The sequence below is a fragment of the Gopherus evgoodei genome, chromosome 12 (assembly GCF_007399415.2).
Source record: "Gopherus evgoodei ecotype Sinaloan lineage chromosome 12, rGopEvg1_v1.p, whole genome shotgun sequence".
NCBI lineage: Eukaryota > Metazoa > Chordata > Testudines > Testudinidae > Gopherus > Gopherus evgoodei.
In genome coordinates, this window is record NC_044333.1 from 43,097,864 (window position 1) to 43,114,350 (window position 16,487).

Below are 16,487 nucleotides of genomic sequence, written 5' to 3' on the forward strand. Positions count from 1 at the left end.
AAAAGGACTATGAGATTCAGGTCCAGAAGCTACTCTCTGATATAGTGCATGGGTCTGGGACACCTTCTCTAACAAGGTGTTAACATGACCCTGAAATGGTCCAGCATTAACAGTTTTAAACAAGCTCCAGGGTTTGGAATAGAGAGAGCTCAGGATGCTTGTTTGCTTGGCAAACACACCATTAAAAATCTTTAACCTTTTTTAAAGATCTAGAAAAGAAAGGGGAGGGGTTTAAAGCATACGAAATGGAAATAAGTAAGGCTTTCATTTTAACAACATCTCTTGTTCACGTTCCCTCTAGCTGAAGAGAGTTTTTTAAAAGGTAGTGCCTTCTGTTTGACAGTCTCATAGATGGTTTTAGAGATGGTAATAACAGTCCATTTTGGGAAAAAGATAACTTAGTTGAGATGGTTTTAAGCTGTGGTTATTGTTGCAGTTACAGTCCAATCCCATTTCTTAGAAGACAAAACAAGACAAACACGCACGAAGGGACAGACAAGGACACCAAAGATTTGAAAATGTAACTTGTCTTTGGTGTTGATTCATATTTGCAGTCTCACTGAGCAACACAGCCATGGCACGCAGTCTTGGCCACTCCTGAGACCCAGCAAACTTGTACCAGTGTCAGTCCTTGAGTGGTGTTGGTAAAGCCTATTTATTTAGACTGTCTTTCCCCCGCCCCCACTCTTACTGATTTTTATAAACAATCTTCTGTAACAGGCTGAGTTGCACTTTTGTTACCTTTTCCCATCCACGTTTCTTGTTACGGGTGACTAGAACCATTTCATACATTTCCACCCGCTTTTCCAACAGTTAGGCTCACATAGACTCATAGACTTTAAGGTCAGAAGGGACCAATGTGATCATCTAGTCTGACCTCCTGCACAAAGCAGGCCACAGAATACTACCCATCCACTTCTATAACAAACCCCTAACCTATGTCCGAGTTACTGAAGTCCTCAAATTGTGGTTTGAAGACCTCAAACTGCAGAGAATCCACCAGCAAGTGACCAATGCCCCACGCTGCAGGGGAAGGCAAAAAACCTCCAGGGCCTCTGCCAATCTGCCTTGGAGGAAAATTCCTTCCCGACCCCAAATATGGCGATCAGCTAAACCCTGAGCATGTGGGCAAGACTCACCAGCCAGCACTCAGGAAAGAATTCTCTGCAGTAACTCAGATCCCATCCCATCCAACATCCCATCACCGCCCACATGGCCTACTTATCCGCTGATAATCAAAGATCAATTGCCAGAATTAAGCTATCCCATCATACCATCCCTTCCATAAACTTATCAAGCTTAGTCTTAAAGCCAGATATGTCTTTTGCCCCTACTACTCCCCTTGAAAGGCTGTTCCAGAACTTCACTCCTCTAATGGTTAGAAACCTTCGTCTAATTTCAAGTCTAAACTTCCTAGTGTCCAGTTTATACCCATTTGTTCTTGTGTCTACATTGGTACTAAGCTTAAATAATTCCTCTCCCTCCCTAATATTAATCCCTCTGATATATTTATAAAGAGCAAGCATATCCCCCCTCAGCCTTCTTTTGGCTAGACTAAACAAGACAAGCTCTTTGAGTCTCCTTTCATAAGACAGGTTTTCCATTCCTCGGATCATCCTAGTAGCCCGTCTCTGAACCTGTTCCAGTTTGAATTCATCCTTCTTAAACATGGGAGACCAGAACTGCACACAGTATTCCAGGTGGGGTCTCACCAGCGCCTTATATAATGGTACTAACACCTCCTTCTCTTTGCTGGAAATACCTCGCCTCTTAGGCCCCAGTTATTACAGCAGTTCTTTGAATGGAGCTAGGTAGAGCACCTTCTGCAGTGCAGGTGGTTTGAGGAAGCCACATAGTAAGAAAAAGTGCTCTAGCAAAGACCCTACTATTGAGTCTAGCTGGAGCACAGTGTGGTTTCCCTGGACTATTGGGGTTTCAGAATAGGGCCTCCTCAGAATGGTCATCTCATCTGCCTGAAAACACTCATCAGACTGGCATGGCCAAAAAAGGAACAAGAGAGACCATTCTTTGAAGATGCTGGAGGAGGACATGTTGGAGGACTTGGACCTGCCCTATGTGCTGCACCTGACTGCTCTTCTTAGGATGTGTCAAATGGTTTCTGATTTGTCATGCTCTCTCCAGAACTGTCTTTTGCCTGGCACCATATGGAGGAGTCCTCAACAGGAGCCCCAGTTCTAGACTAAGCCAGTGCCATCAGACTCCAGAGTCCACAGTTCCTGCCAAATCTCAACTCAGTCCCACAGAAGTCTTGAAATCGAGAAAAGCAGGTTCTTTAACATTCTGCTGCAGGTACACCTCAGGGGAGCACCAGAAGGGATCTTGGATAGCTCAAGAGTTTTACCTAGAATTTCCTCAATATGAGTAGAGAGAGAGCTTTTGGGGCCTGTGATCCTCCATCTCTTGTATTGGAGAGCGATAAGAGATCAGAGTCTCCTTTCCCCAGGAAGTCTCTTCTTCCAGATAAGGCTAAGGCTCCTGTCTGGATCCTGTAGCCTGCTCTTTCTGCATCCCTTGCAGTATTTATGCTTCAGTCACTCTACCTCAGAGGAGGAAGAGGAACTGGTGGGAGAGCCTTTAGAGGCACCCTTTTTATCCTCATCCCTGGATGGAGACTGTCTTAACTACTTCTTCCTCTCCTCTGCGTGATGCCTAGGCCTTTCAGGGGCAAAATGGGCAGAATGGCAGTAGCTCTGGAGTTTCCTGCAGTTGCCAAGGTCAAGAATTCACAGAATTTGTGTGGATTCTTGGAATTCCAAGTAAGAAAGAGAGAACTTTCTAGTCTATTAATGAAGATCTGTTGAAACCAGCCAAAGAAGTCTGAAACACCCTGCCTCTGTTGACTCAGTTTCTAGGAAGTTAGATTTATACACCTATGTGCTATATTCTATAGTTCCCCAGGGAAAGACTTGAATTATTCTGCAAACATCCTTAATTGTTGTTTCAGCCTCAGCTAATGAATGGCATCTAGTCCTGGGGACCCAATGGCCGGTCCTGCTGTAGCTAAGCAAGCATGAGCTGGAGGACTCAACACCAGTTCTTAGAGATTTAGACCCTTGCCCAGCTTCCTGTTGTACTCCTCTCTTTAGGAACTGTTTATCTCAAGCACAGAAAGCCATTTCTTTAACTGTTGGACCCTAGAGATCATTGAATGAAGCATTCTCCCTTCGGTTCAAAGCTATTCCAAAATATACCTTTTCAGGGTACTTTCTCAGAAGAAACTATTGTGAGAAGAGGTCTTAATCCTCATGATAACAAGAACCATAAAAGTGTGGTGCTAAAGCACAGTGCAGGAAAAGTTTATTATTCTTAAAAGAAATGCTGGCCTGTGTCCTATCCTGGACCTCCATGAATTAAACCAATATTTAAGGAAAATCAAATAATGCATAGCTTTTGGGGGAAGCATAACCCCTCCTCTTCACCCTCAACCTTAAGGTGCTACTTCCACATCTCAAGAAGGTAAAGGCACAGGACGTGCTTCAGGTTTATGATGGCCAGAAAACACTACCAGTGCAGGGCATGCCCTTTCAGGCTGTCAACAGTCCTGAGGGCATTCCTTAAATGCTTGGTTTTGACAGATACATCTGGTGTCTGATCTAACAGGTACATCCATACCTGGAAGACTGGCTACAAGCTCCCAGTTTTAGCAAAGGGTAATTCATGTCTTGGAGGAGGCTTGCTCCTTCTTTGTTTACTCTCAGCAGGGCATAGGCTGTCTTCTGTGATGGGTGCTACCAGAGAATGTCTTAACGTGGATACCTTTCTCTGCTCTCGTTCATTAGCTAATAATTGCAATCTGAGTTGAGGGGTACACCTAGGAGCTTTGAGTCTTCATTGTCATGGAGACCTGAGGAGTTCAGTCCCATACAAATTTGCTGGAGATTTAAGTCACCAGATTGGCTATCAGGTCCCATTTCCCATGGATCAAAGAAAATTCAGTGCAGATTCTCTGAGATACTATGGTTGTGATAGATTACCTGAACAGACAGGGAGTTTGTGTCAGGAAGCAAACCATGATAATGATGCATTCACAATGAAGGACCCTTAAACACTATCTTAGCCAACAACCACGACTCTGAAGGCTGCAAATCAGCATGAGTAGTTTCTCTGAATCTCAGTGGCTCTTCGGATATGTGCAGGATGAGCTTATCATGAACTAGTTTGCTGCAAGTCAGAACAAGAGTGTCTAAAATTCTGTTTGAGAACGGACAGGGATCCTCAATGCACAAGAGTCAGGAAGATTTGACAAGACAAAGCTAGTGTGACCTTAGTTGTGCCACACTAGATATAGCATAGCTGGTTCTGGCTCTCTCCAAAGATCATCCGCTCCACCTCCCTCAAGTCAAGATCCTTTATCCCATCCAAACAGCAGGGTGTTCTCCTGACAGTGTACCTTCTGAATTTCTAGGGCAGGATGTCTTCAGCTGAAGAAATTAGGGCAGCGCTGCTGGAGTCCAGAAAACCCTTCATTAGAAGTTATGCTAGAAGCCATGGCTTTTTTCCTGCCTGGTTACCAGACTTTTTCCACTCTCTGACAGTGGCAAAGCAATTTCAGCCATGGCGAAGGTCTGCTCCATCACTGTTTGTGCTTATCACAGGGGTCTCAAACACGCGGCCCACGGGGCTCTTGTGTGTGGCCTGCCAAGCTTCCCGCACCCCCCCCCCCGCCTACCCCCGAGATTGCCCCGTGCTGCTCTCTGGAGCAGCTGGCAGCCTGCCCCTTCGGTCCAGGAGTGAGGGGGAAGGAGGCAGAGGGCTCCTGCATTGCCTCCTTCCAGGCACCGCCCCCCGCAGCTCCCATTGGCCAGGAACAGGGAACTGCCGCCAATGGGAGCTTCGTGGGAGGTACCTAGAGGAGCGGCAAGAGCAGCGCATGCTCGGAACCCTGAGCCCCTCCCCCTGCCCCAGGGGCTGCAGGGACACAGTTCCAGCTGCTTCCTGGAATGGAGCAGCATGGGGCCAGGACAGGGCCCTGGCCCTGGTGCGTGCCACTGCCACCCCAGAGCCGCTCCAGGTAAGTGATGCCAGGCTGGAGCTCGCACCCCTCGAGCACCCAACTCCTGCCCTGAGCCCCCTGCCGCATCCCACACGCCACCAGCACCCAAATCCCTGCCCTGAGCCCCCTGCCGCACCCTGCACACCTCCTGCACCCAACTCCCTGCCCTGAGCCCCCTGCCGCACGCTCCACCCCTCGAGCACCCAACTCCCTGCCCTGAGCCCCTGCCGCATCCCACACCCCAGCAGCACCCAAATCCCTGCCCTGAGCCCCCTGCCGCACCCTGCACACCTCCTGCACCCAAATCCCTGCCCTGAGCCCCCTGCCGCACGCTCCACCCCTCGAGCACCCAACTCCCTGCCCTGAGCCCCTGCTGCATCCCACACCCCAGCAGCACCCAAATCCCTGCCCTGAGCCCCCTGCCGCACGCTCCACCCCTCGAGCACCCAACTCCCTGCCCTGAGCCCCTGCTGCATCCCACACCCCAGCAGCACCCAAATCCCTGCCCTGAGCCCCCTGCCGCACCCTGCACACCTCCTGCACCCAACTCCCTGCCCTGAGCCCCCTGCCGCACCCTCCACCCCTCCTGCACCCAACTCCCTGCCCTGAGCCCCTGCCGCATCCCACACCCCAGCAGCACCCAAATCCCTGCCCTGAGCCCCCTGCCGCACCCTCCACCCCTCCTGCACCCAACTCCCTGCCCTGAACCCCCTGCCACACCCCTCCGGCACCCAACTCCCTGCCCTGAGCCCCCTGCCGTATCCCACACCCCACCAGCAGCCATATCCCTGCCCTGAGCCCCCTGCCACATCCCTCCTGCATCCAACTCCCTGCCCTGAGCCCCCTGCCGCATCCCACACCCCACCAGCACCCAAATCCCTGCCCTGAGCCCCCTGCCGCACCCCTCCTGCACTCCCTGCCCTGAGCCCCCTGCCGCACCCCTCCTGCTGCACCCTGACCCCATGCCACACCCCTCACCCTCTTGCACTCCACACACCAACTCCCTGCCCTGAGCCCCTGCCGCATCCCACACCCCACCAGCACCCAAATCCCTGCCCTGAGCCCCCTGCCGCACCCCTCCTGCACTCCCTGCCCTGAGCCCCTGCCGCATCCCACACCCCACCAGCACCCAAATCCCTGCCCTGAGCCCCCTGCCGCACCCCTCCTGCTGCACCCTGACCCCATGCCACACCCCTCACTCTCTTGCACTCCACACACCAACTCCCTGCCCTGAGCCCCTGCCGCATCCCACACCCCACCAGCACCCAAATCCCTGCCCTGAGCCCCCTGCCGCACCCCTCCTGCACTCCCTGCCCTGAGCCCCTGCCGCATCCCACACCCCAGCAGCACCCAAATCCCTGCCCTGAGCCCCCTGCCGCACCCCTCCTGCACTCCCTGCCCTGAGCCCCTGCCGCATCCCACACCCCACCAGCACCCAAATCCCTGCCCTGAGCCCCCTGCCGCACCCCTCCTGCTGCACCCTGACCCCATGCCACACCCTCACCCTCTTGCACTCCACACACCAACTCCCTGCCCTGAGCCCCTGCCACATCCCACACCCCACCAGCACCCAAATCCCTGCCCTGAGCCCCCTGCCGCACCCCTCCTGCACTCCCTGCCCTGAGCCCCTGCTGCATCCCACACCCCAGCAGCACCCAAATCCCTGCCCTGAGCCCCCTGCCGCACCCTGCACACCTCCTGCACCCAACTCCCTGCCCTGAGCCCCCTGCCGCACCCTCCACCCCTCCTGCACCCAACTCCCTGCCCTGAGCCCCTGCCGCATCCCACACCCCACCAGCACCCAAATCCCTGCCCTGAGCCCCCTGCCGCACCCCTCCTGCACTCCCTGCCCTGAGCCACCTGCTGCACCCTGACCCCATGCCACACCCCTCACCCTTTTGCACTCCACACATCAACACCCTGCCCTGAGCCACCTGCCGCATCCCACACCCCACCAGCACCCAAATCCCTGCCCTGAGCCCCCTGCCGCACCCCTCCTGCACTCCCTGCCGTGAGCCCCTGCCGCATCCCACACCCCACCAGCACCCAAATCCCTGCCCTGAGCCCCCTGCCGCACTCCTCCTGCTGCACCCTGACCCCATGCCACACCCCTCACCCTCTTGCACTCCATGCACCAACTCCCTGCCCTGAGCCCCTGCCGCACCCTGCACACCTCCTGCACCTCAACTCCCTACCCTGAGCCCCTGCCGCACCCTGCACACCTCCTGCACCCCCTGGGGCAGCGTTGGGTTGGGGACTTCGTGGAAGGGGTTGGAATGAGGCAGGGAGGGGTGGAAGGAGGCGGGGCCTAATGGAAGGGGTAGAGTGGGGGCGGGGCCAGAGGCAGCAAGGGGTGTGTGTCAGTGATGTGGCCATTTGAGTTTGAGACCCCTGGTTTATCATGTCCCTGTGAAAGGGGGACGGTATTTACCAGTCCCCTGATGAAACCATTTTGCAGGCTCTTGCGTGCTGTCCCATTCAGGGGTTTTACTGGTTCTTGTACCGTGAATTTTATCTTATCCATACTCAGAGAGGGGCTCTTAGTTCATGGGATCTTCCTTTGTGCTGATCTCAGTGTTCTCGGAACGGTAGACCCTGGTGGCCAACCAACCTTATACTGCATTGATCTGTCTTAAGCCTCAGCCCAAATTTCTAACCAGTGTTGTATCAGATTTTCACTTTGGGCTATATCACTATCTCTATTTCTTCCAAAACCCCATCAGTATCCTGCAGAGATGAGGCCACATACTCTGGCCATTAAAAGCAATCAGCTGCTACTTAAAGTATGTATACGCTACCTGCCGGATCAGCGGATAGTGATTGATCTATCGGGGATCAATGTATCGCGTCTTGTCTAGACGCGATACATCAATCCCCAAAAGCGCTCCCCGCTGACTCCAGAACTCCACCAGGGCAAGAGACGGAAGTGGAGTTGACGGGGGAGCAGCGGCCATCGATCCCACACCGTGAGGACGGGTGGTAAGTCGATCTAAGATACGTCAACTTCAGCTATGCTATGCTCATACCTGAAGTTGCCTATCTTAGATTGACACCCTCTCCCCCACCCCCGTCAGGCTTAGGCTGGAGCCCAGGCTCGTGCAGCCTTCCATCTTGCAGCACCCAGAACTCAGGCTGCAGCCCCAGTGCAAACATCTTCCTGCAGTCTTATAGCCCCATAGCCCAAGCCCCGCAAGCCCAAGGCATCTGATCCAGGCCACCTGTGGGTGTGTTACTGCAGTGTAGGCATGCCCCTAGATAGTTAACAATGCTAGCATTTAAATTATTATAATTAGTTTTCAGAATCCACATCACACCAAGATAAATGGGGCATTTTGCACCTCACTGAGAGCTCTTTGCCCCAGATCTTGACTGTATTCTGGCCCTTATGCTGCTGCTGTGGTATAAAGGAGCTAGAAGCAGCTTGATCTCTCCTGCCAGGAATGGCCTTATGCTGCCCCTCTTGCCCTGACCCAGCTCAGGCTTTGGGAAGTACAAAGGTGACCTTTCACCTCCTGAGCGCTCTCTCCTAAGAGGCACAGCTTAGTCAGGGCTATTTTTGGCTGTCTGCAGTATTTCCTGATTCTGCATCAGTTTGCACTCAGTTCACCTGTGAGCAGTTTGCAACTATAAGGCAGGAATTTCCCTAAATGAAGGGTTAGATTCTGCAGCACAAATCTGCAGGAAGGCTGGATGCTGCAGCAAATCCCACAGCTGTGGGATCCCTGAAAACGTGGGCCCTGCCTATGAGAAAATGAATGTTTGTTTTATTTCCCCTTCAAGGCATCAGGAGACTCTCTTTTCAGGAACTTGTGTGCCAATGGCAATGGACAGGACTGATGCTTCAAACCCTTTCAGCGGCACTCCTTTTGCCCCAGCTATTAACAACTGTAGAGTAAAGATTGACAGCCCTGGAGACTATATTGTGACTGGCTATCCCTTCTGCTGGGAAAACTAGCCAGCTTCATGTTCCACAATTAATCCATCTCCTTTGTGAGTATACCTTAGGGTGCATTTACTTCCACCCAAAATACTAGGTTCTTGCCTTAATGGGATATCTAAATACCACATAAACTTTGGAACTACATCAAGGCTGTATGCCCAAAGCCTCCCATACTGGAAAGGCAGAGGCAGCATTAGAGGTTTATGGATCCATGAATTTTTACCCAATAAGGACAAAAGAGTTTAGAGACTCCGTCTGTTCAGTTCTCTGCAATAGCCATGCCCAGCTCTCCCGAATCTAGAGAGAGTTTAATGAGGTTGATCATTTCTGATGTTCACAATGACTTTGCTTGGCACAGGCACTTTCCCTTCTACTCTTGAACCCTTTGGCTGAAGGAACAATTGCTGCTTGTGCAATTGTGCTGTCAGTGACATCAACTCTTAGGCTCTTGGGCATTATGACAGACATGCAGAAAGAGTCAAATTGCTACTGTGGATTTTCAGTTCTTTGGAAGAAATTGAAACAGCTTTCCCTGCCGCCTAGAAAATTAACTGCTTCTAGTTACCCTGGCTCATATATTGTTTTTTGACTCACCAACCAGTCCAATCAAGGGAAGCTTCTAAGAGAAAGGGAATGTGGCGTTACTGGTTTCCTTTGAGGCCTTCTTTGCACTAGGCTTTTTTTCCTCTAACATTTCCCATCAGTTTTAGTAACAAGGGTTAAAAAGCCAGCAACTGACAGCACCACATCTACACTTTTCCTAGCACCAGTGGAGCTGCACCCATGGGAAATTTTAGGGGGGAAACCTACTGTAGACAAGTTCCTTGGTGCAGCTCCCTAAGTCTTTTCTTCTTTCTGCTTCCCCAAGCTAAGACTTTCCTTGGTTTCCTTTCCAGTCAGGAAAAAAATCAGGCCTAGAATGCCAAGATACAACAACGTTGTATGGACCTTGGGAATTGATTATAGCAAACTGCTATGACACATCCAAGGAGCCACCCATAAGTACTGTGTACCTGGGAAGGGAAATGGAGTCTCCTCTGTAGGAATAACTCCAGTTTGGGAAACATAGTTATGTCTAGGAAAGACTTTGAAAAGTATGCAACAGAGAAAAATGAATAATTTGTAGTGAATAATTTATTCCATGCTTTTTTTCCCTTTTATTGGTTTGTAGTTTGTCTACAAACTGATGGTGATTTTTCTCTCATAAATTATCTGGTGAAAATATCTGGCAAATTTCATGTTCTCTGTGACTTGTTATTAAAGCTGTATTGTTTAGTTGTGATACATCTCAAAAGGCACGTGGTATTGTTTCTCTTCCCTCAATGGATGAGTGTAACCTTTATAATCAGATAAACGTTCACGGGTAGTAAATTTTAAATTTACTTCCTACAGGTATCCATGCTGGTCAAGATGAATCTTGTGAAAGCTGACAGAATAAGGCAAAAAAGAGCTGTGACACAAGCAAATTCATTAAGATTTCAAATTAATATTTATCCAGATCTAGTATTTATTGCAGGAAACCAAGTGCAAGAATGTAGGAATTTCCAGTCTGGATCAAACCAGAAGTCCTTATCCAGTACCCTGTCTCCAACAGTGGCCAATATCAGCTGCTTCAAAGGAAGGTGCAAGGAACCCCACAATTGGCAGTGACAGGAGAACCTGCTCTTAGGGGAGGATCTCCTAACTCTCATTAGTCAGAGATCAGTTTATGTAACTGTCTCTCAGTGGGGAGCCCTCCTTGTGTTTGGAAGAGTGGTATTTCATAATTGATTCAGGACATGAATTGGAAGGAAGTTAGAGTTACCTCTGGAATTAGAGGGGATAACTTTCAGATAGGCTGATGTGGGATGATCTGGTTGGCCGCACACAAAATAGGAAATGGAAAATGACTTCATGCTTTGAGGTAACTGGGCACAGTTTTTGGTTGGGACAGACGTAGAGGATAAGAGTAGTCAGTACTAACCAGAGCAGATCCATTCATGAGAATGCTCCAGTTACATCCCTCTAGAAAGAGCAGCAAAGCGTCCTGTGGCACCTTATAGACTAGCAGACATATTGGAGCATGAGCTTTCATGGGTGAATACCCACTTCATTGGATGCATACACAAAAGCTCATGCTCCAATACGTCTATTAGTCTATAAGGTGCCACAGGACTCTTTGCTACTTTTACAGATCCAGACTCCTATCGCTCTGATTCTTGCCTCTAGAAAGAGGTATCTTACAGTTCTCTTATTCTGTTGGTAATGTCTGACTAATCACATGCTCTTTCGGCTGTTGTGACTGGGAACGTATGCACTATCATCACCAGAAAGTAGGGTTGCCGATATTGGTTGGACTTATTCCTGGAGGTTTCGTCACATGACATATTATTTCATTAAAGATTAATTCCTGGAAACTCAAGAACAGTTCTGGAGGGTTGGCAACGCTACCATAAAGGAGTCGCTTGTGCTTTGTCCATAGCAGCTCATGTGTGGCTATTTATATTTAAAAATCCCTTCTGTGGGGTTAATTACTTCTGTTCTTACAAACTAGCATTTCTACCTTGAGGTCTGCACCTAGTCAGATGAGGCTGTGTGACTGATTGTTATATCGCAGAAAGGCCAGCAAAGAGAGGACCAGGGATCTGAGTTGTCTACAATCCTATTATTAGCATATGTCTACCCAGCATCTAGACATCCATGGCTGGCCCATGCCAGTGGACTCTGGCTCGTGGGACTTGAGCTGCAGGGCTGTTCCATTGCTGTTAAGATGTTCCGGGCTTGGGTGGGAGCCTGGACTCTAGGACCCTGCGAGGTGGAAAGATCACAGAGCTTGGGCTCCAGCTATGCCTGGAACATCTACACAGCAATGGAACAGCCCCTTACCCAAGCCCCAGAAGCCTAAGTGAGCTGGCATGGGCCAGCCGCAGGTTTTTCTTTGCTGTGTAGACAGACCCTAGTGTTTGCTTTCAGTGGTGCCCACGGTGTGCTTGGCACGGTATGGACACAGAAGAGGGCATAGTCCCTGCCTCAAAGAGTTTAGGCTGAGATTTTCCAAGCTGCTTACTGGTAATGGGCATTGAAATGCCAAGTGCCTTTGAAGATCTCAGCCTTACACTCTGAAAAGAACTGCTGGGGAAGGGGAAAGGTCATTGTGGTGATTGGCCACAGCCTAGCAGTCTGTGTACTAACGCTTGGCGTTTGGAAACAGAGGCTCTCCCAGTTTGCCACTGAACACTGGCTCCTTCTCAGGGTGGAAGCGGAGAATGGGACTATACGTTTGCCACTTTTGCCTTGCTGAAGTTTAGAGTTTTTCCAGCCCTTACAATTTGCAGTGCACAATATTCCTCGCTCAGCTAGCTGATCTGGGATTGGATTGTCTGATTGTCTAGGGAAGATGTTGGCTAGTGAAAGAGTTGTGGATTGTTGTCTCTTGCTCTTCTCCTTACCTGCCCCTCTTGTTCTCGACGATGGTTTCCCAGCTGTTCCCTTTTCCCCCAATCACTGGCTTTTTCACTTGCTTTTCCAGTCCTGTGTCTGGACACAACAAACATCATATCACTTTATACACAAAACAGATGAGTTACAGTGCAAGTGCTTATTCCTTTCTGCAGTCCTCCCTGTCCTCGCCAATATTCCCCTGGCTGCTCTCTCTCCGACCCCTTGGACACCCTCCAGCAGTTCCTAAATAATGGATTGTAGCAGACGTTCATCTGTCCTGGCCAAATAAGGGACATTCCAGGCATCTCTAGTATGAAGGGGATTCTGTACTTCATATGCATGTAACATTTCCTAGGAAAGCAGACACCTACCAGCATTCTGCAACCATCAAGAAAGGGATTTTGCCAGACTAAGAACAGAGGGTGGGGGAGGGAGAGGTCTTCAGGTGGTTGGACACTGGCATTAGGGGAAGATCTGCTTTCCTCGAGGAGGACAGTGGGAGTCAGTGAGCTGGCAAAGAAAACAAGAAAAGGAGGGCTCTTCTTTTGTACCTGTTAGAACTGGTTCTTTTGCTTTTCCTTTCCCCCCTCTTGCTCTGCAGCACTCCTTTCCTTCCCTGTTTGCCCTCTCCCCTCCATTCTCTTCTTTTTAAAATGTCATTTGTCACTTTAAAATATTTTTAGACTAAAATTTATTTTCATTAGTGGAAAAATGATTGCAGCACCTTCGCACCCCATCTCCCCTGCATCAGTGCTGCTGTCCACCGGTGGCATTCTGCCAAGTCAGCACGCCCCCCACTGCCTCCGTGCCTGACAGGATCTGCTTGTAGCCAGAACAGGTCAGGACAGTCAGGCCCCTTGCTGTGGGAGTGGTACGGAAAGCTGATCTCTGGTGCGAGGTATTAGACAGCTAAATATGGTGAGTCAAACAGCCCTGTCGCCAAAACTAGGTAGGGAAACAGAACGGATTAACTCACTACTCTTAGGTGTTTATCTGGCCTGTACAGTTTGAACTCCCGACCGTCTTTACTGTCTGTATGAACGCTCCCTCTGGGAGGCAGGGCAGTGCTATCATCCCCATTGTGCAGAGGGGGAACTGAGGCACAGAGAGGACAAGTGTCCAAAGGGAGTCTGGCTGAGCAGGGAACTGAACCCGGTCTCTGGAGTCCCAGGCTAGCACCCTGACCTCACGTTTCTAAAGCACATTGTAGGTTAAAAGTGTCACTTACAGAGTTGCTCCCCTGCAGCCTGGCTCATGGCTGAGCAACTGGTGTCAGGTGATGCTGCCGGGATCCAGGCTGGCCGGGGACTGACATCCCTGCCGAGCCATAACTCCTGGTAGGGCTCTTCGACCTGCATGGTGCTGAATGATTTTATTGTTGCTTCCCCCCTTTAGCTTTAACTTCTCCAAAACCCAACCTGATGGGTCTGCCCAGCACAAGCGTCCCTTCACCCAGCCTTCCCACATCTGGATTACCAAATAAACAGCCCTCTGCCTCGCTGAGCTCCCCAACTCCAGCACAAGCAACCGTGGCACTGGCTCCTCAGCAGCAGCAGCAGCGCAAGGATAAGGAAAGTGAGAAGATTAAAGAGAAGGAGAAGGCGCCTAAAGGGAAAGGGGATTCCCTGCCGGGGCCCAAGAAGGAGAAAGGAGAGGCACCCGCGGCGACCCTTTCCGCCCCCCTACCCACCATGGAGTATGCGGTGGAGCCTGCCCAGCTTCAGGCCCTGCAGGCTGCCTTGAATTCAGACCCAACAGCCTTGCTTACAAGCCAATTCCTTCCCTACTTTGTCCCAGGCTTTTCACCCTATTACGCCCCTCAGATTCCTGGGGCCTTGCAGAGCGGGTACCTGCAGCCCATGTACGGCATGGAAGGCCTGTTCCCTTACAGCCCTGCTCTGTCCCAGGCTCTGCTGGGCCTGTCCCCCGGTTCCTTGCTGCAGCAGTACCAGCAATATCAGCAGAGTCTGCAGGAGGCGTTGCAGCAGCAGCAGAGGCAAGCGCAGCAGCAGCAGAGGCAGGCGCAGCAGCAGCAACAGCCCAAAGGAAGCCAAACCCCAGTCCCCCCGGGGGCTGCTACTCCAGACAAAGACCCTGCCAAAGAATCCCCCAAACAAGAAGAGCAGAAAAATGCACCTTGTGAGGTGTCCCCCGTCCTGCCCAAACCCCAAGAAGAGCCCGAAGCAGAAAGCAAAAGTGCGGACTCCCTGTGTGACCCCTTCATTGTTCCAAAGGTGCAGTACAAGCTGGTCTGCCGCAAGTGCCAGGCGGGCTTCAGCGACCAGGAGGCGGCCAGCAACCACCTGAAGTCCCTCTGCTTCTTCGGCCAGTCTGTGGTGAATCTGCAAGAGATGGTGCTTCATGTGCCCACTGGCAGCAGCGGCAAGGGCAGCAGCTCGTACCAGTGTGTGGCGTGCGAGAGCACAGTGTGTGGGGACGAAGCCCTGAGTCAGCATCTCGAGTCAGCCCCTCACAAACACCGAACAATCACAAGAGCAGCAAGAAACGCCAAAGAGCACCCCAGTCTATTACCTCACTCTGCCTGCCTCCCCGATCCTAGCACCGCATCTACCTCGCAGTCTGCCGCTCACTCAAACGACAGCCCCCAAGCCCCTCTGTCCTCCTCTTCAGCTTCCCCCCACACCTCCAGAAAGTCTTGGCCTCAAGTGGTCTCCCGGGCTCCACTTGGGAAGCTGCCTCCTCCTTCTTTCCCTCCTCTCTCCTCATCTTCAACGGTTACCTCAAGTTCATGCAGCACCTCAGGGGTTCAGCCCTCGATGCCAACAGATGACTATTCGGAGGAGTCTGACACGGATCTTAGCCAAAAGTCAGATGGACCGGCTAGCCCGGGGGAGGGGCCTAAAGACCCCAGCTGCCCAAAGGACAGTGGTCTAACTAGTGTAGGAATGGACACCTTCAGATTGTAAGCTTTGAAGATGAACAATACAAAAATGAATTTAAATAAAAAAATTAATAACAAACCAATTTCAAAAATAGACTAACTGCAATTCCAAAGCTTCTAACCAAAAAAAGAAAAAGAAAAAAGAAAAAGTGTGGGTTGTTTTCCCATATAACAGTGCCGGTGGGTTTTACATTTTTTTCTTTCAATTAAAAAAGAAAACAAAACAAAAAAAACCTCTTACATTTGTCCTGTTGGTCTGGGAGACAAAAGTCCATACTGCCTCCTTAGTGTCTTTGGAGCATAAGCCCCTTGTATATTGCCCTTTTCCAATAACGCCCCCACATCGATAGCACAGCAGAGGCCGGCATGCGCTGTATGGGAAAGCAGCCCACCGTGCTACAGTTTAAATTTCTTGCTATCTTAGCATTCAGATACCAATGGCTTGCTAAAAGAGAAAAGAAATGTAATGTCTTTTTATTCTCAGGTCAATCGCTCACACTTTGTTCTGTTTTCAGAATCATTGTTTATATATATATATATATGTGTGTGTGTGTGTGTGTATGTATATATATATATATATATATATAAATGTTGTTTGTTTGTTTTTGGGGGTTTTCATTTTGTTTTTTGTTCCAGAAAAGAGTTTTGTTTTGTTGGGTTTGGGGAAGGGTTGGTTTGGGCTAGGGAGGGCGGGGGGAGTTTTTTGTTTTTTAATTTAAAATGGGCAGAAAGTATTCAAGAGAAACAATGTGAATTGCTTTAGTTTTCTGGGGATTTTAAGGGTAGCTTTTCTGATGAAGCCAATTTCAAGGGGAAAAGTTAAGCACTCCCACTTTTCAGAAAAAAACACAGAGTGTTGAGGACTTGGAGCTTAAAAATAAGTTTTAAAACAACTGACTTTCTGTATTTATGATAGATATGACCATTTTTGGTGTTGAGTAGATTGTTGCATTGGAAATGAACTGAAGCAGTATGGTAGATTTAAAAGAAAAAACCCTTTTGTGTACATTTAGCTTTTGTATGGTCCAGCTGACGGCTTCTCATTTGATGTTGTCTTGTTCATTCCTAGCCAGATAGATTGCAATCCATTGACTCGCCTAAGCTTTTCTCCCCTTTGTACCTTTATTCCCCTTTCACTCATCCTGTAATCTTCCACTTATGGTCGCTGCCTTCATTTCTTAGAGGGTGGTTGCATAATTATTTTATAAAAA

The 16,487-nt window shown here is 50.0% G+C and overlaps 1 protein-coding gene across 1 annotated transcript in view; it reads left to right on the forward strand.

Annotated features, from left to right (window-relative positions):
• ZFHX3 (zinc finger homeobox 3) overlaps window positions 1-15,829 on the forward strand; it is a 233,352-nt gene extending 217,523 nt beyond the window's left edge. The window contains 1 exon segment of the mRNA XM_030581651.1: window positions 13,770-15,829. Within this exon segment, the coding sequence (XP_030437511.1) occupies window positions 13,770-15,301 (1,532 nt within the window). The 3' untranslated portion in view covers window positions 15,302-15,829.
• Window positions 15,830-16,487: the final 658 nt, after the last annotated feature.